At 42.9% G+C, this 25,868-nt stretch overlaps 1 protein-coding gene across 3 annotated transcripts; it reads right to left on the bottom strand.

Annotated features, from left to right (window-relative positions):
• Nucleotides 1-4,521: 4,521 nt before the first annotated feature.
• LOC147457123 (serine/threonine-protein kinase D6PK-like) lies at nt 4,522-8,114 on the bottom strand. Of its 3 annotated transcripts, none has more exons than XM_086512124.1 (4): nt 7,542-8,114; nt 7,081-7,140; nt 5,997-6,969; nt 4,522-5,594 (listed from the first exon to the last, which is right to left on the bottom strand). In XM_086512124.1, the coding sequence occupies exons 3-4, from the start codon at nt 6,785-6,787 to the stop codon at nt 4,730-4,732; spliced, it is 1,656 nt and encodes a 551-aa protein (XP_086368250.1). In that variant the 5' UTR covers nt 6,788-6,969; nt 7,081-7,140; nt 7,542-8,114; the 3' UTR covers nt 4,522-4,729. The 3 variants fall into 3 exon arrangements, with proteins under 3 accessions (XP_086368250.1, XP_086368251.1, XP_086368249.1); XM_086512125.1 differs by having other exon boundaries at nt 7,548-8,114; XM_086512123.1 differs by having other exon boundaries at nt 7,081-8,114.
• Between the last annotated feature and the right edge of the window lie 17,754 nt (nt 8,115-25,868).

Here is a 25,868-nt window from a genome sequence, read left to right as displayed (position 1 = left end):
TGAATCATCATATGGCTCCAAAGCCATGATGATATGAGCCACTCATGACCCTTGAATCATGGGTGCATGGCTCCACAACCACATCATATCTTTTCTTTTCACATTTACATATTTTCCCTTCCCTTTACCACTAGGTTCTCCCTCTACCTTTCACCTCCGGTGAACTAGTCAAGAAAAATTCATTTTTTAAAAAAACTTTTTTCCAAGAGGTTGTTCTCACTCTTTCTTTTATTGTAAACCTTTAGAAGCAAGGAAAACCAACAAAATATGATAAACAAAAATTTGTGATAGGCTCAGATCAGTAGTACTGGGTCACTAGCCACATGATTGAAGAATCAAGAATGTGGGTGAAATTCATGAGTAGTATGCAACGTTATTGGGTGTGAAAAAAGAGAGCTTCTACGTCTATACTATATATAATTGAGCTTAAAATTTTCAAGGAAGGAGAGGGCATCCATGTGTCACTCTCTCCTTCATTTCAAGAACTTAAGAAACATTTGGTTTGAAACGTAAAAGTGAAAGGTAAGTCAGAGATCATTTGGTTTGAAATGTATAAGTGTTGGGTAAGTAGCAAGTACAATGATGGTAGAAAATGAAAAGACTTAGTTTTGACTTCTAGTTCTTGAGTTCTCTCAAAAAGTCACAATACTTAGCACCATATATATATTTATATTATTTAAACTCTTTAGCAAGGCCATAGAGTTTCAATATAGCCTTCAATTTTGAAGGGTGATTACTTTTGTTTTTGTAAAGGTTGGCTCTACTTCGCAGCTTCGAAACATAACGAGCAACGAGTTGTACCACACATCGATAAGTTGTTCTGTCTCGAACGTGCGTGTGTGTGTGTGTGTGTGTGTGTGTGTGTGTGTGTGTGTGTGTGTGTGTGTGATAGAGAGAGAGAGAGAGAGAGTGAGAGAGAGAGAGATAATGTGGCATATTCACGTCTAAGAGAGAGAGAGAGAATAGGTTTCCTTTTCTACGGCACCGTCGTGTGTGTCGCGGGATCTCGTGTGTGTGTGTGTGTGTGTGTGTGTGTGTGTGTGTGTGTGTGTGTGTGTGAGAGAGAGAGAGAGAGAGAGAGAGAGAGAGAGAGAGACGACTTTGTTATTTGTTGTAGCTCTGTGTGTGTGTGTGTGTGTGTGTGTGTGTGTGTGTGTGTGTGTGTGTGTGAGAGAGAGAGAGAGAGAGAGAGAGAGAGAGGGGGCCAATCCATTTAGTCCTACTGAGCAGTGTCATATGTCTATTTCTGTTTGAAAGAGAGAGAGAGAGTGCCATTGGTTGGCCTTGGCGCTTGACAGCGAATGCCCTCCCCCCCCCCCACCCTAAACTCGATCATGAACATAACCCACCACTTCCTTCATGTACAACTTCTCAAATGTTGCCACAACATGCCTCATGTAGTTTACTCTATCAACACCCCTAGCTACCAATAGCTGATCCGCCACAAGCCCCACACCCTTATACAACCTCAATCCTCTACTGGCCAGGACGCCAAGACTGTGGATCCAATACATGTCCCACTCGCCACAAGTGCTTGCTGAGCCACCTACTCCTCTACCGTCACCCTTGATCCTGACGAGCTCCATTTTTGCCTAGCTGCGACCCTCCACACCATGAGAGAGAGAGAGTCCCACATCCGTCTCCACACTTTCTTCGTCTTTTTTTTGCCATTCAGTGGATGCTACAATGTTGAGAGCTCCAATGTGATCATCCAAGCTTTTTAGCTTTCCCAAGTTTTCACATCTCGAACTCTTGACTGCTGCTACAGTGCTCACGGCAATGATCGTGCAAGGTGGGTCTTCCATTCAGTGTTTGGGAAAAATGTGTCTCAGCTTAATATCATCATGCTATTTTCAATTTCAAGGGGAAAAGGAGATATTCCGCCCCAAAATAGATAAAAGTAGTCTAAAAATTTGCAAAATAAAACTAATTTTCTAAATTTCCTCTTGGAAAATTAAAGGAAAGCAATTTTATATGTTTAAAAAAAAGATTTTTCCAGAACACTGATGTAATTGCATTGGAGGATGATCATTGCCAGTCGAGGGTATTGGCCTTGGTCCTGGAGTTAGCAATCCTTTGCTCATTTGGATCCTCCTTGGTGTTGCATACCTAATGTGGACCCTTTGCCTCCCCCTAGAAATGATGACTCCGGTCTCTTATTGTAGGGCTACCTCCATGCATGTGCCTCCATTGTAGGACTCCCTCCATGTCATTTTGCTTACATTTAGAGCCTGGTCACTTTGGAACGGCTAAATAGCCTTCCAGCTTTGTTTGCAAGTCAAGAAAATCGATGGCTTTTTGAAGATAAATGCTTGATTTGATTGAGTGATGAGACAAATCCCTGTTAACCAAGAGGGAAACAAAAGTCAATCATGTGAAAGACTGTGCCCATTTCGAGGCTCTTAACTACCACGATTAGATAGGTAGAGAGAGAAGATCCGGCTCGTGACTGGGCAGAAAGCAGGCTCGCTGGTACACGTGACCAACCTCTTCGCCTCTCACATGCTTCATTTTAATACAAACTAGACATGCAGCCTGAGAGAGAGAGAGAGAGAGAGAGAGAGAGAGAGAGAGAAGAAGAAGAAGACCCTAAGAGACCTAAAAATTTTAGCTGATGAACGTTGATTCTTGAAATCAAGGGCTTACATGCTCACATACTTATACAAGGAGAGGGGGAAACAATGACCTCAAAGGTTAACGAGAGAGAGAGAGAGAGAGAGAGAGAGAGAGAGAGAGATCATCCTTAAAGATCAAATTGACCTATGGACCAAGTACAACATGTAACATGCTTGAAGACTATGGATATAAGGGAGGCCACTAACAAGTTGAATCCATAAGGTGGCTAGGAGAGAAAGGTATGTAGGCCATGGTATGGGCCAAAAGTGGGTAAAGCAAGTTTGATGTGATCAAAAGCTGAGCACTCATGTAGGGTATGATGATCGCACTCTCAAATTGTTAAAGGATATAGTTCGCGTACAAAAAGAGACTCTCCTCCACGTAGTGCCTCAATGCTCTCTCACACATTTAAGGGAGTGGGAGCTAAGCTAAATGGCTCCTATGGTATAAAATATGGGTAAGAGCAAGCATGTGAATGGTTGAATAAAGTCTGCTCTCTCAAAAAAGAACATGCATGTGTGTATGTTTGTGTATGTGTATTTTGCAGCACGCCCTTTCTTTTAGCATGATGCCCAAAACTCTTGCAAAGAGAAACGTTTGAGTGAACTTTTCTGCTTCCATTACCCTCACATTTTCAGGTGCCCATGGCGCCCAAATGTACACAAAAAAACAATATGCGCCTTATATTACTAGCATACTTATGGTCAATTGCAAGAGACCTCAACATCCATGCAACAAGTCTTGGTAGATACAAGTGTACATGCTAGCTAGATTGAGTGCAATCCAACCTGTAAATTTTAAAATTTACCCACATATAGAGACAAAGTTGGAATACTGCCTTTGAGAACCAAACGACGCACTACTCACTAAATCAATTGTGCATACCAATGGCAAGTTTCTTCTACTACTATGTGGTGTAATGTTGGCATGTTGGGTCATGGCTGGTACATGCATCTTAAGTGCCAACAAATAGCAGTTGATGACTTAGTTGACTATGATGCCCCAAATGCAAGACCAAAACTACATGAGAGAAGCATGGGAGAGTTGCTATCATGACCAATGCCTTGATTGGTAAGGATGGTGAGAGAGGATGCTAATGCATCTAAAGAATTCATCGTTCAATGCAAACACTATATCCAAAGAAGGATACCAGCTCTCTATTAGTCTATTTGGAGGGCCACTACAACTCACCAGGGTCCCATATCAATTGTGTGAGGGGGACATCTCTAGCCTAATCGTAAATTCATCGCCTCCTTAGAGAGAAACATAGGATGTTAAGACAAGACATCATCGAAGGGAGCCCATTACTTAATTCATTCCTAAGAGACCTCAAATTGACCTGATAATTCTTGAACTCAACACACACACATAGAAGGGGAGGGGGGGGGGCGGGGAGGAGACGAGGGACAAACTTTCCATGATTAGGAGGAGTATGTTGGAGCTTGGCACGACCAACTAGAAGGAGATTTGTCTTTGGTCAATCCACAAGAATGTAAAGAGTAACTACACTTCATTAGTTGTTCGATCTTACACTCTAAAAGGTAGACATAGTGTTGATCTAAAAGATAGATTTGTACTTGGTTGATGTGAATGTGGAGGGCACTTAGACCTTGTGCATTGTCATACATTGTCATTTAGAAGTAGTTATAGTGGTGGTTGATGCACAAGTGTATTAAAGAGGTAGAAAATCTTACTTGAGAATCATGGACATTTGCCCTCTCTTTGAAGGGAAGGAGAACAATGGTTGCTTCAATTGACGCACATGTAGCCGCGGCAACGTGCGGGTCACATACTAGTTGAAAGTTATGGGGACAAGTGTATCCAAAAGAGAGAGAGAGAGAGAGAGGAGAGAGAGAAGAAGAGAGTTTTAACTTTGTAGGAACTATCCCAAGAGACCTTAAATATCTAACCGACGAGGAGAGTTGAACTCAAGACCTGTTATTCAAGAGATTTTCGCAGGTCAAAAAGATTTAAGGGGGATAAGAGAGAGAGAGAGAGAGAGAGAGAGAGAGAGAGAGAGCGCGCAAAATTTATCTACAAATAGTTGTCCTATGCTAAATGCCAATATATGTTACAAATATGATACAATTGCAGGTGCTGTTAGGACGCACAGTTAGAAGAGCTCAAAATCAAGGTAGGTGCCGGAAGACTTCGACTCGCCTTCTCCAGGCCTCCTGTCTTGAGAAGAAGTTGCAGGCATTTCAAAGGTCTTCGGAACCTCTGGAGGAGCCATGCTTCTAATAAGTGCCCAATTCACACCTTCAAAGAAAGGGTGTTGCTTGATTTCTGTTGCCCCTCTCTTGTTTCCGGTCCTCTGTTCCGGGTCCTTCGCAAGCAAACCTCGGATCAAATCGCGAGCTGCAAAGCTCACAGGAGTCGTCTCCGGAAATTTGAGATGCTGTCCAATCACATTGAACAGAGTGGCCTTGTTACCACCGCCTTTGAATGGAGTCCTTCCATACAACATTTCATACAGAAATATGCCAAATGTCCACCAATCTACAGCACTTCCATGCCCCTCTCCTTTGATGATCTCTGGAGCTAAATACTCATGGGTACCCACAAATGACAACGAGCGAGCCCCTGTCGGCTCGGCTATCAGCTCCGGTAGTGGGTTCACTTGACTGCCAAGCTCACGCTTTAACTTCGGTTTCTTCTTCTTCAGTCTTAGCATTTTTGTGAGAAAGCTTGAAGGCTGTATGCATGAAGGTGTCGAGCATGCCGGAGTTCTGAATACGGGCTCTAAGCAATCAGGCTCAACACAGTTATAAGCTGCCAATCTTTTGTGTGGATCCATACCTACTGACGCGGACTTCACCAGGGTTGGTCTCACCATACAGCGAAGAGAGAGATCAAAATCGGACAACATAATATGTCCATCTGCTCTCACTAGAACATTTTCTGGCTTTAAATCCCGGTATACCACCCCCATCACATGCAGGTACTCAAGGGAGAGGAGCACTTCTGCTGCATAGAACCTGGCACAGCAAATCCTTGCATCAGAAAAATCGCAGAAAAGAAGAAAATGAAAATCTTGCGCATGGCAGGTGTATGGCATTATATCAACAAATTCCGTTTCCAAATCAGAGGACTGTCTCTATCGAAATGATTCTCGTCTTTAAAGCAGAATCTGAAAACCTAAACGGACACGTCCTAAAGAGGCGGTACTCTAAAGGAGCTAAAGCAGTCTCATAATTAAGCACTTGCAAGCAATGAATTTTGGCTCAACGATAATGGCCTTGAGACACCTCCTTGGGTGCCCCAGAGGTGGGACCACATCCTCTTCCCTCTTTTCCGAAAAGGAATAGAGCATGTATCCTACAAGCAAATGTAATATCAGTACTGAGATCGCAGAATCAGCAAAGAAGTTTAAGGAATACCTTGCAGCCACCTCTGTGAAATGTTTTCCAGGCTGCCTCTGTCTTAGGTTATGCAAGTCTCCTCCTGAACAGAATTCCATCACCAAGCAAGAGAACTTCTCTGTATCAAAGTGTGTATAAAGAGAAGGTAAAAAGGGATGATCCAAAGACTTGAGAATCTCTCTTTCTGTCTTTGCCCGTGACAGCTTCTTGCGGCTAGCAAGTGATTCTTTGTCCATCACCTTCATGGCAAAATAGCTGGTACTCCCCTGCAGTTCTACAAGGTAGACACTCCCAATGTCCCCACATCCAAGCCTCTTCAACAATCTGAAATGGTTCAAGCCAAGTGTGCCATGCTTGGTGCGTGCGGCTTGGATTGCTTCCCATCTCTGATCATTTGCCTTGTGAGGCTTGTTGAGAGCACTGCTGTAGGTGCTCTGTGTGCCCTCGTTGTCATGATCACTTCCATCACTCCATGAGCTTGCACACCGAACGAGGGTTGCATTATTCCGGTCATTGAGCTTACTTTGATAAAAAAGTTTCCTGCTAGAATCGATGGGTGTGGGATCCCTGCTCAATTCAGAGTTGTCGACTTCCTCGCCACTACTTAAAAAGGAAATTTCACTGGTGCAGCTTGCAGCACCACCAGAGCTGCTGTCGCTTAGGCTTCTCTTCATGCTAGGGTCTATACTAGCCTTCAAGCCAAGGCTTGCGTTGGAAGAATTTTGTGGGTGAAACTCTGCAGAAACAGTCAAAGGTTGGGACCCCGCTTCAAGCTCTGCTTGTTTGAGGGCTCGATGTTGTTTCTTCATCTTGATCAACGGCCTGTAAGTATGGCTACCACAACACCATAAGAAGGTAGCAATTTGCACGTGAAGGAATATGGAGCCGTTTCTTCACAAGTCTAAGCACCGTCTGCTTAAAATTGGTATTCGCCTCACGTGATGTCAATGAAAAAGGACTGCTAAAGTTCAACCTTTCTCCATGATGCATTCTGCAAACCATCACAAGGTGAAGTCTATATTAATTAGGAATGCCTGTGTGTGTGTGTGTGTGTGTGTGTGTGTGTGTGTGTGTGTGTGTGTGAGAGAGAGAGAGAGAGAACCTTTGACAGATAGCTGCCGGCGAGTAGAGATTGAATCAAGCTCCGAGACGATAAAAGAACCTGCAGAGAAGAGTCAAGGTTGGAGACGATCGAAACCTGCAGAGAAACTGGTCTATATAGAGGACTCCCGGCAAAGCGTGTAAGCGTGCGTGATGACAGGGAAGACTTCAAAAAAAATAGCTTTGTGCACATTTCCCTTAATCCATGGCTAGATTAACGGCAGAACAAGGGGCAGGAAAATTGACAGGCGACGCGCGCAAAACAACACAAGGCAAGCACGATCCCTAGAAGAATATTCACCACCGCCATCTCGGCCAACGCAAGAACAGGAGTAAAAAATTCGCGCATACATCACATTTGGACTCTCCCCCTCTCTCTCTCTCTCTCTCTCTCTCTCACACACACACCACGCGCCCAATCAATGCGCACGCTACTCGAATGTTGGAACTCATGGTACGCACGTTGACCTGCAAGGCGCTGCCCTGTACGTCATGCAAGACATCAGGAGAGTCGGGGCGAAGACGCATCTGCTAGCCTGCATTTCGCATCTCTTCATTCTTCCTGTCCAAACCCTGACTCTACAAAGCACACTCAGAGTCTGCTGCCTTCCTGGAAATCACTATACAGCTTGTTCCAATCTTACTCAGCAGCCAAGGCGTCATGATGCATGCCAATATTGGTATGAGCAGAAGACGGCGCTATCTGATTTTGTGTATGCTTAGAGTCCGTTATTGTATGGCTGTCATGCTATATATAAGCTAGCTATGGCCACAGCTATGGCTTCATCACCTTGTGCTTTCATTTTCCCTCCACGACAATCTAGCCCATATATTTGGTGTTGATCTTGTCAGTACTCCAATGTCGCCTTTGTATATACATGAGGAACTCAAGTTATGCCACAAGGGCCACCCTCACAACTAATGCTCTGGGCGTTTTTAATGAAAACTCTTTCATGGACTCATGGGATCCATGGCGTGGAACAAGCGCACGGTGTCGGAATGTGTGCGGTTTAATTGGGAAGGTGCAAAACTTCTGACTGTGAGAGTTCGTGATGAGAGTCACAAACACTTTGTGAAAAAACGTTTGTGGAGAATCATCAACCCTCTTTCTAAAGGTGACAAAAAATCTAAAAGCGATCGTGACAACAAAGTCACAAACCCTCTTTCCTATCATGCTTGGAATCTGTTTGTTTTCGTAATCGAGAATATGATGAGAGGATCACCAAATCACAATCAATTTCACTTTAAAAAACCATTTGAAAACACTAAAGTTTCAGCCATGAAACCTCAATGCTCATATAAGCACAATTCTCATTCAAAACCCAAACCTCTTTCATGGTATCATGCAGCCTCGCTCCTAATTACATAGTCATGACATCAAACACTTGAAAGAATGCTTGAGCTTCCACCTTCACGATGATAATTTTTTTATCTTGCAGAGATTTATGAGCTTCTAAAGTGAAGCCCAAATACCATTTTGATAAGGAGAAACCTTAATTCACTCCCTCACAAACTCAGATACAAGATTGCGAAGAGACAGAACTGCAGCACACATAGATTGAGCAACCATGGAAGCTATTGCACAATAGAGCAAAATTGCAGGTTTTTTCTGTAAAAAGCAGCCCTCTCTCTCTCTTACCCACGGCAATGTGAGCTGATGTATCAATTTTTGGGTCATTTTGCCATTTTGGACCACAACTAGGTCATTTTCATCTCATTTTTGACACAAAAAATGTAATTTTTTATGCGAAAAATCCGAAACGGAGTTAGAAAATTTTCTAAATTTGTGGGATCACTCGCATAAGCATAAAAAGCATAGATAAGCATCATTTTTCATCAATATACCATTTTGGATCACTTTTCATGCAATTTTACAACAGTGCCTGTTATCTGCTACTTTTGGCAGTTTTTGCTCGCATCAGTCTTTATAGGCGAGATGAGTGTGCCACCATGAAACACTTGGACTATTCAAACCAAATTAAGCATCTTATCAAGTGAAAAAGCACGCAAAATGCGCCACATCCAGAGCTACGACTGCCCAGATAGATATGTACATGATAATGACCGTAGTAGACGCTTTAATATATATCACAATATGTACATGATTTCTTTTATTTGCATACATCGAGAAGTGTCAAGAGTGAGGCGAATGTTTTTATTTCATACTATGTACATGCCACGGCACGACATCCACCCCCTCTGAACCTGCACATCCTCCGGTATGTGCCACAATAACATTTGTAGAGCATAAGGACTCATGGTCAGACGCCATATCTCACTTTCATCCTCACTTTTCATATAGTTGGCTTCATCGTCCTCTTCACTTGGTTGTGCATCAAATGGATCAGCATCCTCTCTTCTTTTGAATAATTTAATTATTTTTCTTGCAATGAAAATTTTCAGTTCTATCCCATCCAGTGCACGCAAGGTGTAAGTTGCATTTCCATGCACATGTTTGACAACATAAGGACCAAACCATCTCTTTGCAAGCTTCCTTATTGTAGAGTGTTGGTTTTTAAGGCTACTACCGTACACCAATAACCAATCACCTTCTTCAATGTCTTTTGGTCTAAGCCTATGCATCTTGTCAAATCTGTCTTTGTTTTTTAACCTTGCATTCTTTTGTCGAGCTTTTGCAAGATCAATGTCTTCAGACCTTCTTTCCAATTGCCGTATGCGCAATGCAAGAAGGTCTTCTCTACTCATTCCATCTTCCCATGGCAATACATTCCATGTAAGAACTACATCTTCAATTGGCATCACAGTTTTTTGACCATACATCAATTCAACAGGCATCTAGCCAGTGATTGAACTATGTGTTGTACGGTCAGCCCACAATGCAAATGGCAGTAACCTTGGCCATTCTCCAAGCTTACCTTCACAAGCCTTAGCTAAAGCTTTGATTATTGGAGGATGCCCTCTTTTACTTTTGTCATTTCCCTCTGGGTTATAAGCACAAGTTAAAGCTAGTTTGATGTCCATTCTAGAGAAGAATTTCCTTACTACATCAGCATCCAATTCTCCTCTATCTATAGTTGTCTTTTCCACACACCCATAGCGAGACAGATCACATCTTCAAGAAGAAATTTACATACAGCTTTTGTACTCTTTGTCCTCAATGCACGCCCTTCAACTTGATTAGACAAATCTTCTATTGCAAGCACCAAATACCTCATTTGCCAAAGTTGAATAGTTTGTGATCATTCCAAGAAGAGGCAAACAATCAGTTTCCACAACCATTGATGCCCCTATCAAGTACTCCTTGTCACACCTCAATGTTGTAACCACCCCCCATAGTTTCCTTTTTACTTGTGCATAATTGCGCTTGCGAGAACTCAGAATCTTGGCTCCAAATCTCACCACATACCTTTTTCCTTCATCATCATCTTGCCCTACTGCCCACCTATCCCTGTAGGACTCGTGTCCACTGTCACAATGACAGGTCTCTCACATGCATAGTCTACCTTTCTCAAGGTTGAAGATGAAAGAAGTAGCTTCTTTAGCTTTCTCATGGCTTTTGTGTGCTCTTCTTCCCATCAAAACTTCTGATTCTTTTTCAACAACCTATAAAGGGGATCTGCTACATGTGCATAATGTGGTATCCAAATAAGATAGAAGACGCAAGCACCAAAAAATCTTTGAACTTCAGTTATAGTTGTACATGTTTTTTATTGCATCCATCTTTTTGGACAAGGCCTTCTACCATAAGGACCACACATATGCCCCACAATCAAAACTTCATTAACACCGAATACAGATTGTTGCCCTGATAGGCTAAGATTAACTTCTTCTAGCTTTGACAAAATATTCTCACAATTTTTGATATGGTCTGCAACAAACTTACGGCACCCCCTTGAATCCATAACTTCATCTTTATCTTTGCCTTCACATCCTTTGATGGGCACATCATCAAGAAATGGCATTGTGATTTGAGGTATGAAGTCACGTAGAACCTTGTTCATCCCATTCATTATATGTGCAACTGAATTTGTTGCTCCTTGAGGTAAGGTACACATCCTTACCAGTCCCAAAGGTGTTTTCATAGTTGTCAGATCTCTACACTCAACATCTAGTTGCAAATGATTGTATCCTGGATAGAGATCCCCCATTGAGTAAATTGACCTTCCTGAAAACGCCTCTGTAAACTCATTTACTATAGGTCTTGTACCCACATTCCTGATAGTAACCTTGTTTACAGGTTGCATATCTTGTATGAATCGCAAAGCTCCATTCTTCTTAGGCACGGTGAACCACCTGTTTGAATATGGCGCACAAGAAGGCTCCAAGATACCCATGCTAATCTTTTCATTGAGTAGTTCTATTAACTTTGGCAAATGTGCTTTCGGAACCGGAATTGGGTGTAGATTCCAAGGTACATGAGGGATAGTGAAGATCACCATAGGTGCAACAACATTAGGATCAACACACCCTATCTCATGTGGCTGGAAATCAAAAGCCTTACCATGTCTTGAAAGAATTTCTTAAAAACTCTTCTTCCCTTCTTCTGTTAAAACTCTTCACAACCAACTTTTATCTCCTTTAGGGATTCCATTGTGAACTTGTGTCCAATTCTTTTTGGATCCCTGAGACTCGGCTGCAAAGGAGCTTGCTCTAGCTTTTTCCTGCAATCTAATGGTAAAGGTAAGGCCACTGGTCTCACTTTCTTTGCCACCGTTTTGTACTTGGTCTACACACGCACTTCCGGTCCTTCAGTAGCATTGAAATCTTTTTTATCTTCAAAAGCCTCAATCACTTGATACATCTCTCTCTCTCTCTCTCTCTCTCTCTCTCTCTCTCTCTCTCCCCCCCCCCCCCAAAAGGCGAGTGGAGTCTCTTCTTCTTTCACCTAGATTTTGAGGGAGATAGTGTTAAATTGGTAAAATTTTCACAATTTCCTCTTGGAAAATTGGTAAAAACGAATTGTGTCTGGTTTTCAAAATGATTTTCTTTAAAAAACTTTGCAGTACGCTCTCTAAGTCTCTCTCTCTCTCTCTCTCTCTCTCTCTCTCTCTCTCTCTCTCTCTCTCTCTCTCTCTCTCTCACACACACACACACACACACACACACACATCTACCACCAGGGCTTTAACCAACTACACTCGTAACTATTTCACATGACGCATGCAAGAAGTCTCTCTCTCTCTCTCTCTCTCTCTCTCTCTCTCTCTCTCTCTCTCTCTCTCTAGGATGTAGGAGGCACAAATTACAAAGCCCCCAATGGTTTTTAAGCCAAAGTTATAGCCATGCGAAGGCTCCATTACCTTGTCTTTGGTTTACCCACATCCCACAACTTTCAACTCTCTCTCTCTCTCTCTCTCTCTCTCTCTCTCTCTCTCTCTCTCTCTCTCTCTCTCTCTATCTATCTCTCTCCCTCCCCCTTTTCTTACCAGGTTCCTTTTTGTTCTCCAAGTCTTCTTAAAAAGAGCTATGTGGATCGGTCTATTGGCTTGGTAAAAATCCTTCTTTTGAGCACAGGCTTTTACTATAGTCAAAAAATGGAAAAACTCGACACTTTTGAGTACTCATTATGCTCGTCCTATGCTTGACTTGTCTGGAAAACATTGTTTCTTCCCCAGATTGTCAGTGGATTAGCTCTCAAGACACCGGCAAGGCTGGACAAGACAAGGGCAGGGCCGGGCTAGGCGGTGTGGAACGGCGAGTCCAACTAGGGCAAAGGGCCAGGGGCTTGCCTATTAAAAGGGTGGTTGGGTGGTGGACTCTCAGACCCTAGTTTCCCCTTGTCTTACACTAGTATCAGAGCTTAGCGGAGAGGAGCCATGGAAGGGGGAAAGGTCTCTCTCGTTTGCTCTGTCGATCTCAGCATGAGGCATGGCCTCCCTTTCTCTGGAGTTGGTTCTCTCTCTCTCTCTCTCTCTCTCTCTCTCTCTCTCTCTCTCTCTCTCTCTCTCTCTCTCTCTCTCTCTCTCTCTCTCTCTCTCTCTCTCTCTCTCTCTGGTCAAGCCATCATGGAGTGGAGGAAGAAGCCCAGTTGTGGCGTCATGCAAAGACATCATGGCGTGGGCAGGAGTCCTTGGCAGCCGAGGACGGGAAGATGAAGTCGGCAGTGTGGGCAACGACCCCTAGGTCGGGGAGAGAGACATAATGGATCTCAAGCAAACGGGCTGAGAGTGGGCTGGTTGGGATCGCAGGAGGAAGAGAACACTTTTTTGACACAGGACCAGGGCCTGTCAAGCAAGCCACACCCCATGGGGTTCACCTTCATCATCTTCATTAGCGTTGTCCGTAGCAACTCCAGATCCGCCATCGCCATGTTCTAATTTTTAAAAAATTTAGCATCACATTTTTTGGGTGCCCTATCTTGGGCACCCTTTTCGGGTAAGGGAAACAGATATGCAGCAGAAGTGGAATTGTATGCATGAAGACAATTCGAGATTCGGCTATCATGTTAGCCTGCGCAAGGCATGCTTCCCCAAATTACTTCAAGACTCGAACGAGCAATGGCAAGAACATGGGCAACGACTACTCAAGACTACTCAAGGCAGCATGCAAATTTTGAATTTCCTGTCAAGGAGATGTTTCTCGCAAGGGTATCAACAATATGAAGATATGTTTGCCGCATACACAGACAAACGCCATGGTCATCAGGTTTGCCAGTTTAGAATTCCAAAGGTTTTCTTAATCCCTATGTGAAGATATTTTGCAGAATTCTATGGATAGGTTTTTGAAAGTTACTTTTTAATGCAACGGCAAGGCCTGCTGTTAGTTCGGCTAATGGGTCCAAAGCTGTTCGGCATGGCTGGATTGATGATTGGCAAGGCCATCCTAACGACAAATCTCAAAAGGCGGCAATCAGCAATCACACATTCTAAGGATTTGAGAAAGATAGTACGCCTATTTTTATCCAATCTTTAAAGACTGTTTTTTTTTGGGACAAAGGATCAAGGCTCATCGACAGCTGCTCAATTGTATAACCCAACTTGAGCATTGAATTTCTCACAAGTTTCCAATTTGTTTGCTCATCGGGCAAGGCCCTTGGCAACAACAAGTAGAGCATCTCTTGAACCAAACAATAATGTCTGGAACATAATTTCTCGATTTTCTTCTTGATTGCAACTCATTCGGTTCTTACGACGGCAAGACTCGTCGGCAGGTGTTCTTACTAAGGTACACAGTTAATTATGTTGGTTATTGTCATTTGCATAACTGGTTATACAATCCTGGCCATATCTCTACATAAGGTAATGTATGAGACTGGCATGAGGCACTTAGCATACATATTTTGATCATCGACCATGAAGTGATGTAATAATAGCAGGGCTGTCAATTTCTTATGAAGCATTTGAACTCGTTGGAGCATGTATCACCTCTATTGCATATCTCTAACATGCATCAAAGGTGACACACTTTCCCCACTCCGAGCACAGGCACGACCTTTGACAGTTCACATAAGCACTCAAATTTTGTTGCATACATTAATGGCAAGGGATTACTTTTTAATATCTCAAGGAGACACGCATGGCCTCTTACTGGACTTGTTGAAAGAAGCAAGTTCCTCAGCATGGTCGACTCCTTGTCACGATTTCTACACGCTGACGGAGGATGCTTACCACGTAGTACTAGTTAATTTCAATTGACATTGTTCGACACGGTCAATTCTTTTTGTCATGATATCTACCACCACATTCGTTGGCTCTCATCACAACCATGTTTATGTGAAGCAAGGCTTCAATTTACGACTCTTACATTGAGATTTTTTCCCATTTGGGTTTTGCTATGAGACACGCCTTTGGGGAATTTCTCCATATGCCTCCAGGATATTTTAGGCCAACTTTCTCTTGCGCAACAGAAATGGTTACGATCTACATTTGAGCAAGTTTTTCTTCTGACATCTCCAGACAATTGGTTACAGAGGGATGACCAGGTTAGACCATGTTCAGTATTGTTTCTTTTTCCATGTTTATACATTTACATTGGAAATTAATGCTTTTGTGCAAAGCAAAGTTCTTTGACAATTTTACATGAAGCAAGGCTTCTCCATTGGTACTTCCCAATGACTTGGAATCACGAGCAATGGCACACAAGTTTGAAAAAACTAGCAAAATAGGGAATATCACCTCACAGAATCCCTACCAGTTTAGACTGTGCAAGGCACTATTGGTTTTGGCTCTCACGTCTAAGGCCATCACTCTCACCAAGGGCTTAAAAATCTGTATGCAAGGCATGCTAACCAAATGGCATGAATTCCACCGCTTCAGAGATTACGCTTCCGCTATCACACCAGACACTCTGTCACGGAAAAACTAAGTTCTGGATTGTTTAAACTTTTGGTCAACGCACAATACCACTAAATGGAACCTAAATCTAGGACTTATTTTACAGGAAAAAGTGCCTATGCTAACTCATTCTCATACAATCACGACCCCTGCAAGGTTGGTAGGTCAAGATGTGTTTGTGTTTTTCTCCTTATCTCTCTCGAAGACTAATGAAAACTTTCTAAGAAACTTTTGATACATGTTTCACTGGTGAGTCAGCATGAGCCAAGGTGCTCTAACTCTCAGCTAGAAATTGAGCAAAATGCCATCCAAATTAGTCTTCATCGGTTTGAGGATTGAACACTAATTGCCATGAGGGCTATGAGACACACACGCTGGCTAAGAGCCATTGTTAAATCTAGGGTAAGACCCAATTGCTCATGTTCCTTGGGTGATTGTTCTCAAGATCAAACAGCTCTACCTAGTGGAGTACACATCGATGTTAATGGCCCAGCACGATTATTGTCATTACGGATGTTTACAGTATCATTTTGCACTACATGTTTTCAGTGCGGTGCACGAGTTGAGTTTTAGATAACCTTAAACTCCCATCAGCTGATCTCTGCCATGGAGTATAGACACAGCAATAGGTTGAGACAGCATGGCTGTCCATAAGAGCTAGCCATTTCACTTGTGTGGATATCTGGCTCCTATTGGGGTATAAAGCCCAATGTGGTCGCCCAGGTAAGTGGGCGGGCCGCCAGGTATGTACACATATTCTTTTGTAAAAACCTAATAAGAACTCACTATGCTCTACACATTACAGTACAGCGAGTTCACCATATCGTCGTGCTCTTCTTCTTGCACTCTCTCTCGTGTCACACTTCCACTCGTACTCCTTCAACTGGTATCAGAGCTCAGATCGAGGCTCGGGGCAGCAGTGCAGCAGGCTAGAGTCACCAACTCAGATTGGAGTGAAATTCGACAGGCGAAGACACGGCCCCAAATCTCGTGGGTAAGCTCGAAGGCCTTGGTGTTGTCAGAATTTCATTCTGAGGTCATCTCGACCACCGTTCGGCTTCGACAAAGGTCTGCGCAGGCCATTTTCGACTACGTGGTCTCGACGGGTGCAGATCCGACTCTGCAAATTTGGGGTTTTCGGCCTACAATTGCAGGTGTTGAGGATATCGACACTCCCAGAGTGTTGATTTGTGGCTGTCTACACATCGAAGGACGACTCACAGTTCTTGGAGGCGTGTCACATACGACACGGGCGCATCTACACACAGACTGTAGGCGACATCCACTAGTTCATCAGGTAGCTTGTGTTTGCTGCTTGATATTCCAGATTTCATCCTGACATTGCAGGTACTTCCACATGGGATGTATTGTCAGAGATGATGTATGTCTGTTGAGGGTTTGCTGGTTGTGAGTCATGCAGCAAACAACCGCCGTAGCGGTTAGAGCATACAGTGGGAAATTTATGGATGTATGACTTTGTGGGAAGTCTATGTACTGTCAGATTTACTGCAGCCTTTGTTGAGGGTCGAGTGAGGTTTTATTGAGCTGGGGGATTCTCGAATGTTGAGATCCTTTCGGTAATACAGGTCTTGGAGCGATCCCTCGAGCACCCTTAGATAGGCAGCTAGGATGTATTGATTGTGAGTTAGATAGTTGGGATTGCATCTTTACTTTACTGACATTGAGGCATTGTCGCAGTCTATGCTTATAGGACAGTGACAGGACAGTGAGAGACAATACAGGTGCAGGACAGGTTTACCCGCAGCTTACAGTGTCAGAAAGACAGTGTTTTTTGAGCTGTTTTTTGGTCTGTTTATAGTACACCAGAGCCATTTTACAAAGGAGACTCTGCCAAAATTTCTGTAGAATCTGAAGCTTTCTTGGTTCATTTGACAAGTTGATATTGGTTCAGAGGTCAGTTTACAGGGGAAACTCTGCCGAATTTTTCCCAGAAAAGTAAACTACTATGAAGCGTAGCTATGGCTGGATCACAGGACACTACTCTTTACAATATCAAGAAGCTGGATGGAACCAATTTCCCATTGTGGAAGAAGCAGATTTGGCACGTGTTGGTACAAAAGAAGCAGATAAAACCTATAAAGCTCAAGGGGATAAAACCAGAAGATATGGACGAAGATGAATGGAGCGAAATGGATGAATTGGCACTTTCTACCATTATGCTGACTTTGGCAGAAAGCGTTTACTTCAATGTAGCAGACGAGATGTCGGCTTATCAAGCATGGTTAAAGCTGAGTGATCTTTATGAGAAGCAGAGTGCAGCTTCACAGGTATACTGGCTTAAGAAGCTTGTTGACTTGAAGATGAAAGAAGGGACACCTATGTCCAATCATCTGAATGAATTCAACACAATCTATAGTCAGTTGTCAGCTCAAGGTGTCAAGTTTGATGAACCTGTTAGAGCTATGTTCCTGTTGATCACATTGCCGGAAAGTTGGGACACTTTTCGCACAGCTTGGAGTAATTGTGCACCTCCAGATGGTTTGAACATAGCAGGTGTAGAAGGAAGTCTGCTTACTGAAGAAACCAATAGAAAGACAATGGACAAAGGCAAAGGAACAGCCTTAGTTGTCAGGGGAAGGACCAAAGAAAAGTACAAAGGTGGAAAGAGGAATCAGTCTTGTAGCAAGTCCCGCAGTGCTAAAGGCAAGAGTGACATAGAATGCTACCATTGTGGCAAGAAGGGTCACATGAAAATAGACTGCAGAGAATGGAAAGCAGAAAAAGGCAAAGAGAAAGCTGAAGACCATGGTGAGAAGAACAAGTCCTCAGTGAAGATTCAAGAAATAAATGTGACAAACACTGTTGTAGAGGATGACAGTCTAGTGTCAGGAGACATCTACTTCTTGAAGAATACAATGGACTCAGCTCTTCTTATGGCATCTGATGGAAATGCACTGAGTGACTGGATAATAGACTCAGGGGCATCACTTCATGTGTCTCCAAACAAGGAGTGGTTTACTTCTTATGTGACCACTAAAGATCATGTTCGGCTAGGCAATGGGCAGATATGTGAGATCTTAGGTGTTGGAGATGTTCAATTGAAGTTTCAGAATGTCTCTTCTTTCACGCTGAAGAATGTGAGACATGTTCCTGCAATTACAAAGAGCTTGATCAGCACAGGTTTACTTGATGATGCTGGCTACATCACCATTTTTGGACAGAACATGTGGAAGATATCCAAGGGTTCTATGACAGTAGCACATGGAGTAAATTTTGGAGGACTTTACATGATTTATGTATCAAATGTCTCTAAAAATGTAATCAATGTAACCGAGCAGCCGAACGTTTCTTTGTGGCATAGCCGGTTAGGACATATGTCCAAGAAGGGAATGGAAATCTTGTCTCGTTCTGGTTATTTGCGTGGCTTTTCATTTAATGATTTTGAATTCTGTGAACATTGTCTGTATGGTAAGCAAACACAACAGCCACATAAGCATAGAAGCAGTAGAAGAGATACACAGTTGGCACTTGTTCATAGTGATTTGTGTGGACCTATGCCTAACCTATCTCTAGGGGGAGCTTCTTACTTTATGAAATTTATAGATGATTACTCGAGGAAAGTATGGGTTTACTTTCTCAAGCACAAGGATGAAGCGTTTAGTGTTTTCAAAACGTTTGTGACACTTGTGGAGAATCAGAGTGGCAAGAAGCTTAAATGCTTACGCACTGACAATGGTGGAGAGTATGTTTCAAAGGCCTTTCAGGACTTTTGTGAGTCAAAAGGTATAAAACGTGAACTTACTGCTCCTTACAATCCTCCTCAAAATGGTGTTGTTGTCTAATGCATGGCTGCCAAATGGGTTTTGGGCTGAAGCTGTATCAACAGCTGTTCATCTTGTAAATAGATCTCCTAGCAAGGTTTTGCAGAAGGATTCAGTGCCAGAGATGGTATGGTCAGGCAAAATGCCCTCATACAAGCATCTCAGAGTCTTTGGCTGTGAGGCATATACTCACGTTCCAAAGGAATTTAGGAACAAACTTGAGCCAAAGAGTAGAAAGTGCATCTTTCTAGGCTATGGTAATTCTGGTGAGATGGGGTACAGACTTTGGGATCCCGAATCCAGAAAGGTTGTCCGCAGCAATGATGTTCACTTTAATGAATCCAAATATCATTCTAAACCAGAGAGGGTTGAGGAGATTAGAAGAGTTGTCTTCCAAGAAGATGGACCTGCACGTGCAAGACAAAATGTCAGAGCTCAAGAGGAGCAAGGACAGGATAGAGTGGAACCACAGGTTGTGGCTGAGCCTGAGCCACCTATTGTGCGTAGATCTGGACGTGTCACGCAACCTTCTGATAGGTTTGTTCCATCTATGAATTATTTCATGTTCACTGATTGCAATGAGCCTTCATGTTACAAGGAAGCAGTGCAAATGAAGGACTCCGGGAATTGGCAATTGGCCATGCAATCAGAGATGACAGCTCTGCATAAAAACCAGACATGGAAGCTAGTTAAATTACCATGGGGCAAAAAGGCTCTACCCTGTAAATGGGTTTACAGGTATAAGATCACCGCTCATGATAGTCAGCCAAAGTACAAAGCAAGGCTTGTTGCCAAAGGCTTTAAGCAAGAACAAGGCATTGACTTTGATGAAGTCTTCTCTCCGGTGGTCAAGATGACTACATTGAGATGCTTTCTTGCATTGGTTACCATATTAGATTTGGTGTAGCACCAAATGGATGTCAAGACAGCGTTCTTGCATGGTGATTTAGATGTGGAAATTTACATGCAGCAGCCAGAAGGGTTTGTTGAGAAAGGCAAGGAAGATTGGGTATGCCAGTTGTTAAAGAGTCGTTATGGCTTAAAACAATCACCGAGGGCATGGTACCATAAATTCCACAAGTTTATGCTTTCTCAAGGCTACAAACGTAGTGAGTTCGATCACTGTCTATATACAAAGAAGGCTAAGGATGGTAGTTGACTGATCCTTATTTTGTATGTGGATGAAATGTTGATTGTTGGCAAGAACTTGGAAGAAATTTCAGCTTTGAAGTCAAAGATGGCAAAATCGTTTGACATGAAAGACATGGGTGAGGCAAGTCATATACTTGGTATGCGCATTGAGAGAGACAGATCAAAGAAGTTGATTTGGTTATCTCAAACAGAGTATATTGACAAGGTTTTGCAACGTTTCAATATGGAGAAGGGAAAGGCATTGAGTGTTCCATTGCCACCATATGTGAAACTTAGCAAACAAGATTGTCCTGTGTCTGAGGAAGAACGGGCTGAAATGGATAAGATTCCATATGCGTCTGCAGTGGGTAGTTTGATGTATGCAATGATTGCTACTCCCCCAGACATTGCATTTGCAGTGGGAGTAGTAAGTCGATACATGTCAAACCCAGGCAAGAAACATTGGGAGGTAGTGAAAGGAATATTGAGATACCTGAAAGCTACAAAGAGTATGTGTATATGCTATGGGAGTCAGGAGCTAAGTGTAAAGGGTTTTACAGACTCAGATTATGCAGGTGACTTAGACAACCGAAGGTCTACGTCAGGGTATGTCTTTACATTGGCTGGTGGAGCAGTATCATGGCGTTCTAGATTACAAGATTGTGTTACTCAGTCTACTACAGAGGCTGAATATGTTGCAGCATTAGAGGCATGCAAAGAATCAATTTGGCTTAATCGACTAGTAACAGATTTGGGAATCAAAGAAGAGATGCCTGTGTTATATTGTGATAGTCAAAGTGCTATACAATTGGCTCGCAATCCAGTTTATCACTCAAAGACAAAGCATGTGGATGTGAAGTATCATTTCATCAGGGAAATGCTCGAGGATAAGCAACTTCAGCTTGTCAAAGTTCACACCACAGAAAATCCTGCTGATCTACTTACAAAAGGACTTCCCTCAGAGAGCTTCGCGCATTTTCGCAAGCAGTTAGGTGTAGGGTAGTACATCACTTCTCTACATCTCTTGTATATTAGCTTGTATAGTAGCTTCTCTCACACTTAAAGTACCACATTGGACTTTAAGTGGGAGGTTGTTGGGCTATAAATCCCAATGTGGTCGCCCAGGTAAGTGGGCGGTCTGCCAGTTATGTACACATATTCTTTTGTAAAAACCTAATAAGAACTCACTATGCTCTACACATTACATTAGAGCGAGTTCACCATATCGTCGTGCTCTTCTTCTCGCACTCTCTCTCGCGTCGCACTTCCGCTCGTACTCCTTCAGCTCCCTCTATAGCACTATAGATTGCCTATGGACATACTATTTTGGGGTAAGACCCGGCGGGTGATTGCTACATCTCCCCATAGGCATTGAGGATCATCGTTTGATCTATCCCAGTTCTACTTTCAAGGAAAGAATCCAGTAATCTACCATGGTGTAGCGGACAAATTCAACTTTTTAAGTTGATTCTCATCATTCTGTACACGGTTAACTAGGTTGGTTACCGTTACCTGCTAGTTGCGCAGTTCTACAACGGGTCTTACCAAGGCATTTTTGACTACGTAGATTCTAATCCAAGGGCTTGGATTGCAAAGGTAACACCCACGGTTCCCAGTGCAATGGTGTTTGTTTTTTCAGGTAGGGGACGTGCTCCTCTCCATTTGAATACGGGTAAGTGAACATTACGTTCAAATCTCCAGGTATGCATCTATTGATTTGGTGTTATTCCATTTTTAGTATTCTTTGCTTGGTTTTTCAAGATGTATAAGGACGCTTGAATGTTACACAGCCATGCCAAGGGCATGTCGGCACAAAGTATTTTGGGCCAAGTGTCCAATCTATCTTTCTGCCTTATGCTGTTATGAACCCACTTGTAGGATTTGATTTGGCACATGTTGTCACAGGGGATACAACATGGTCTAGGAACTCAAGGAGTTAGGTTTAGCCAGCGTGGAGCAATGAATGAGGGTCCCTCTCACTCTTGTCATAGAGTGTTTAGAGCTACTTCCACACACCGGTACATCTTGTACTTGTAGGATGTTCTTTTTTCAGACATCCTTAGTCGATACATATTCCACATGTGGCGAATATGAGTCTCTAGGACTGACACTGGAGCCCCCTATTTCAAATATGTGTCACGACAAAGTCCCTAAGTGCTAGTCAAATCTATTTTATAGACCACTTTCAGCACGACCTATCAAGTGCAATTTCAATGGCCAAAAATTGTCGAATACTTACAACGACTTGTTCAGCTACAAATATTGCTAAACAACATTACAAATGGTTGTTTATACATATAGCAAGGCTATAAGTTGTTAATGAAAAATTTTCATTGTCTGTAACTAGAAGTGATCAATGTTTCACCTTCTATTGTGATTCAGACGTTTCAGAAAGGCTTGCAAAAGATTGCAACTAAAAGTATTTAGTTTCTTTTCAGAACTATTTACATTACTTTTTAATGCGTGCTAGGTGCATCACATTTGCCATAAGTATTGGCAAGGATCATTATGGATATACAGGTTCGGGTTTTTTTTTGCTAAATGCATGTACACTAGGTGTTATGGGCCCTAGTGTTTAGCAAAGGCTGATTTGGAACGACATGCATATTCCTTAAGTTGTTGCTTATAAAGCATTTTGCGTTCTAAGTGCAATATCTCTTGGAGATTACTTTTGGGTCTACTAATCACCAATAGAGGTCATGGCTCGGTTTGGGTGTTTTTGGATTTTTTCAAGTTAACCACGATGGTTATTTCGGACATTGTTGATTCCTCACCAATGTTATACACTACTGTGATTCCCCGTTTACCAGTCATCTGGGATGACTGTCTGTAAACCGTGAGGAAAACACACCTCAGTATTGTCAGTTATCCAAGGGGATAGGTAGATTACAAAGAGTAATCTTGTGTTGAAGGATAAGCAAAGTGCGTACGTTAGCACCAATCGATCCAATTAGTAAGCATTTATTGCTCTTCTTGGAGTTTACTTACTATCAGTTAATGCATGTTGCGACTCGGTAGTCTCTTCATGTATAAGTCAGGTTCTCAACCTTGATACTCGTTAGGGTGGGGTTGTTTACTGATGCAATTTGAGAACAAGTCAAGGGCTTACACTTGGCTGATGATTTAGGTCAGCAAGTTACTTCACAGAAAGTGAAAAGCGGTACTCTTTCAGGTATATCTTTGTCGTGATAACTCGTTTAGTATGCTCATGTGCGTTCTAAATGGAGTCTACACACTAGATGGTTACAAATAGACAACAATGTGGAAAATCAAGATGTTACTCTTGGTTTCATTGAACCTCCTGCGGAACCGTGTTCCGGTCAACCAAATAGTTGGATCCATGAAGGATGCCACTTGAGAGAACATTAGTGTTCTTAAGAAGAACCTTCCCACTTTTGTTTTCAAGGACGAAAACTCTTCTTAAGGGGGGAGTAATGTCAGGACACCGGCAAGGCTAGACGATGTGGAACGGGGAGTCCAACTAGGGCAAAGGGCCAGGGGCTTGCCTATTAAAAGGGTGGTTGGGTGGTGGACTCTCAGACCCTAGTTTCCCCTTGTCTTACACTAGCTATAGCTATGTGGACACAAAACCACTCGTAGTAGACATAGTAGGAGAATAATAGACGAAGGAGGAGAAGAGTTGTTGCAAGAGGAGCACACACGCAAGCACGAAAGAAGCAAGGAGATGCATTGTGCAAAGATGGGAGCATGGATCGAGACAGAAGAGGTAGGAGGTGTGGGGTGGGGTTTAAGGCTGGGTTCAAACCAGAGCGGTGGAACTCAAGCAACCTTCACGTTTGTCGCCGCCTAGTCAGAACGACGCTGGAGGAAGAAGAGTGGGAAAGAGGGAGAGCTTGAGAGAGGCGTGCAGTGTTCCGAGGGGGGGGGGGGGTCGGAAGAAGTGTGGCGGGCCCGGCGGAAGAGAAACCACAGCTGCGACCAACCAGTACAAGCCACGAGATTTTGACGCCCCTGAGTGAAGAGGTTTGCCGCCTTGTCTAAACCCGGCCTAAGTGTGAGGTGTGGTTTGAGGAGCACCATCCGATAGCTGTACTTGTGTGTGTGTGTGTGTGTGTGTGTGTGTGTGTGTGTGTGTGTGTGTGTGTGTGTGTGTGTGTACAGAGTACACTGCCCGAAGACATTAGACTGAGGAGAAGCTGCCACGTGGTCGGAGGGAGGGTCTGGAATCCCTTCCCCCTTTTTGATTGATTGATTTGTAGTCTTTTTGCAACAAGTGTCGATAGTGGAATGTGTGGGAGAAACCTCTATTCCAACTCTCAACCGATTGTCTTGAATATAATATAATCGGCTCTAAGCTAGACTATGGCAAACCAAAATACCCCTTTGGTTTGTGGAAATACCCAAAATACCCCTCAAATTTCAAAAATTCCCAAAATACCTTTGTATCTATTTTGGTTGGATTGTTCAAGATTTTCTAATCTTTATTCCTTTTTTACAATTGAGATCCGTTTTCGAGTGCTTAGCATGTAATTTGTCACAAATCACCTCACAGCAAAAGGCCTTACTTCTAAAAAGAATGAAGCAATTCATCAACACAAACTCTAGTTTTAGCAATCAGTCTTCTTATGAAAAGCTACAGAGAAATTAATTTTTGAAGAAATTTACTCACAACCAAGGGTATTTGGGAAATTTTGGACATTTTGGGAATTTAATGGTGATATGTTGGGAATTTTTGAAATTTGAGGGGTATTTTGAGAATGTCCACAAATTGAGGGGTATTCTGGTATTTTTTCCTAAACTTTTTCCAAAAGTTTGGTGCAACCTGAGGAGACAGAGTGGTCGCAAAAAGGGGTGATAACAGCTGCATTTAGGACTGAAAGGTTTAGGGTCCACAGCTACGGTGGTCCACAGCTCCGGCCATGCAATGTGTGGCCCTCAGAACCCCCTGCAACTTGACGTAATGGATGTGCTCTCTCTCTCTCTCTCTCTCTCTATCTATGTGTGTCTTACTGTTTAGTATTGCACAGGCCTCCAAGGTGACGGCATGAGCCTGATCAGCCTGGCTCTTTCGCTCTCCGCTACCTGGTCCCTCACCCTCAAACTATTGGTTTTCCCTCAAACCTTGGGGAGTAAGCAACACCGAGGCCTCAAGATGTAATTGTGGGCACCCTCGAGCATTGCAAGTAGAGTGCGCCAAGGGAATATTGGCCACTAGGTCCTTGGAAATGGATGTGCAGCCGGGAAATGGATGCTCTCTCTCTCTCTCTCTCTCTCTCTCTCTCTCTCTCTCTCTATTATATATATATATATATATATATATATATATATATATATATATATATATATATATATATATATATATATATATATATATATATATATATATATCACATGCACTGTCTTGTCTCACCGTTTGCAGGCACACAGCCAGAGTATCACATGCACTGTCTTGTCTCACCGTTTGCAGGCACACAGCCAGAGTATATATATATATATATATATCACATGCATTGTCCTGTCTCACCGTGTGCAGGCACACAGCCAGAGGATTCTCTTATTGCCACGTGTCAAAAGAGGGGGGGACGATCCTCTCCCTTTTATACTGGTATAGATTCTAAGTATCGGTATTCACCCACATGTACCTAAGCTCGCCCAATCCCTTTCCAAAGCCATACAAAATG

This window comes from Adiantum capillus-veneris, chromosome 5, assembly GCF_014529385.1.
Source record: "Adiantum capillus-veneris isolate H3 chromosome 5, ASM1452938v2, whole genome shotgun sequence".
Classification (NCBI taxonomy): domain Eukaryota; kingdom Viridiplantae; phylum Streptophyta; class Polypodiopsida; order Polypodiales; family Pteridaceae; genus Adiantum; species Adiantum capillus-veneris.
Note: the sequence above shows the minus strand (reverse complement) of the source record. Positions and strands in the feature narration are given on the sequence as shown.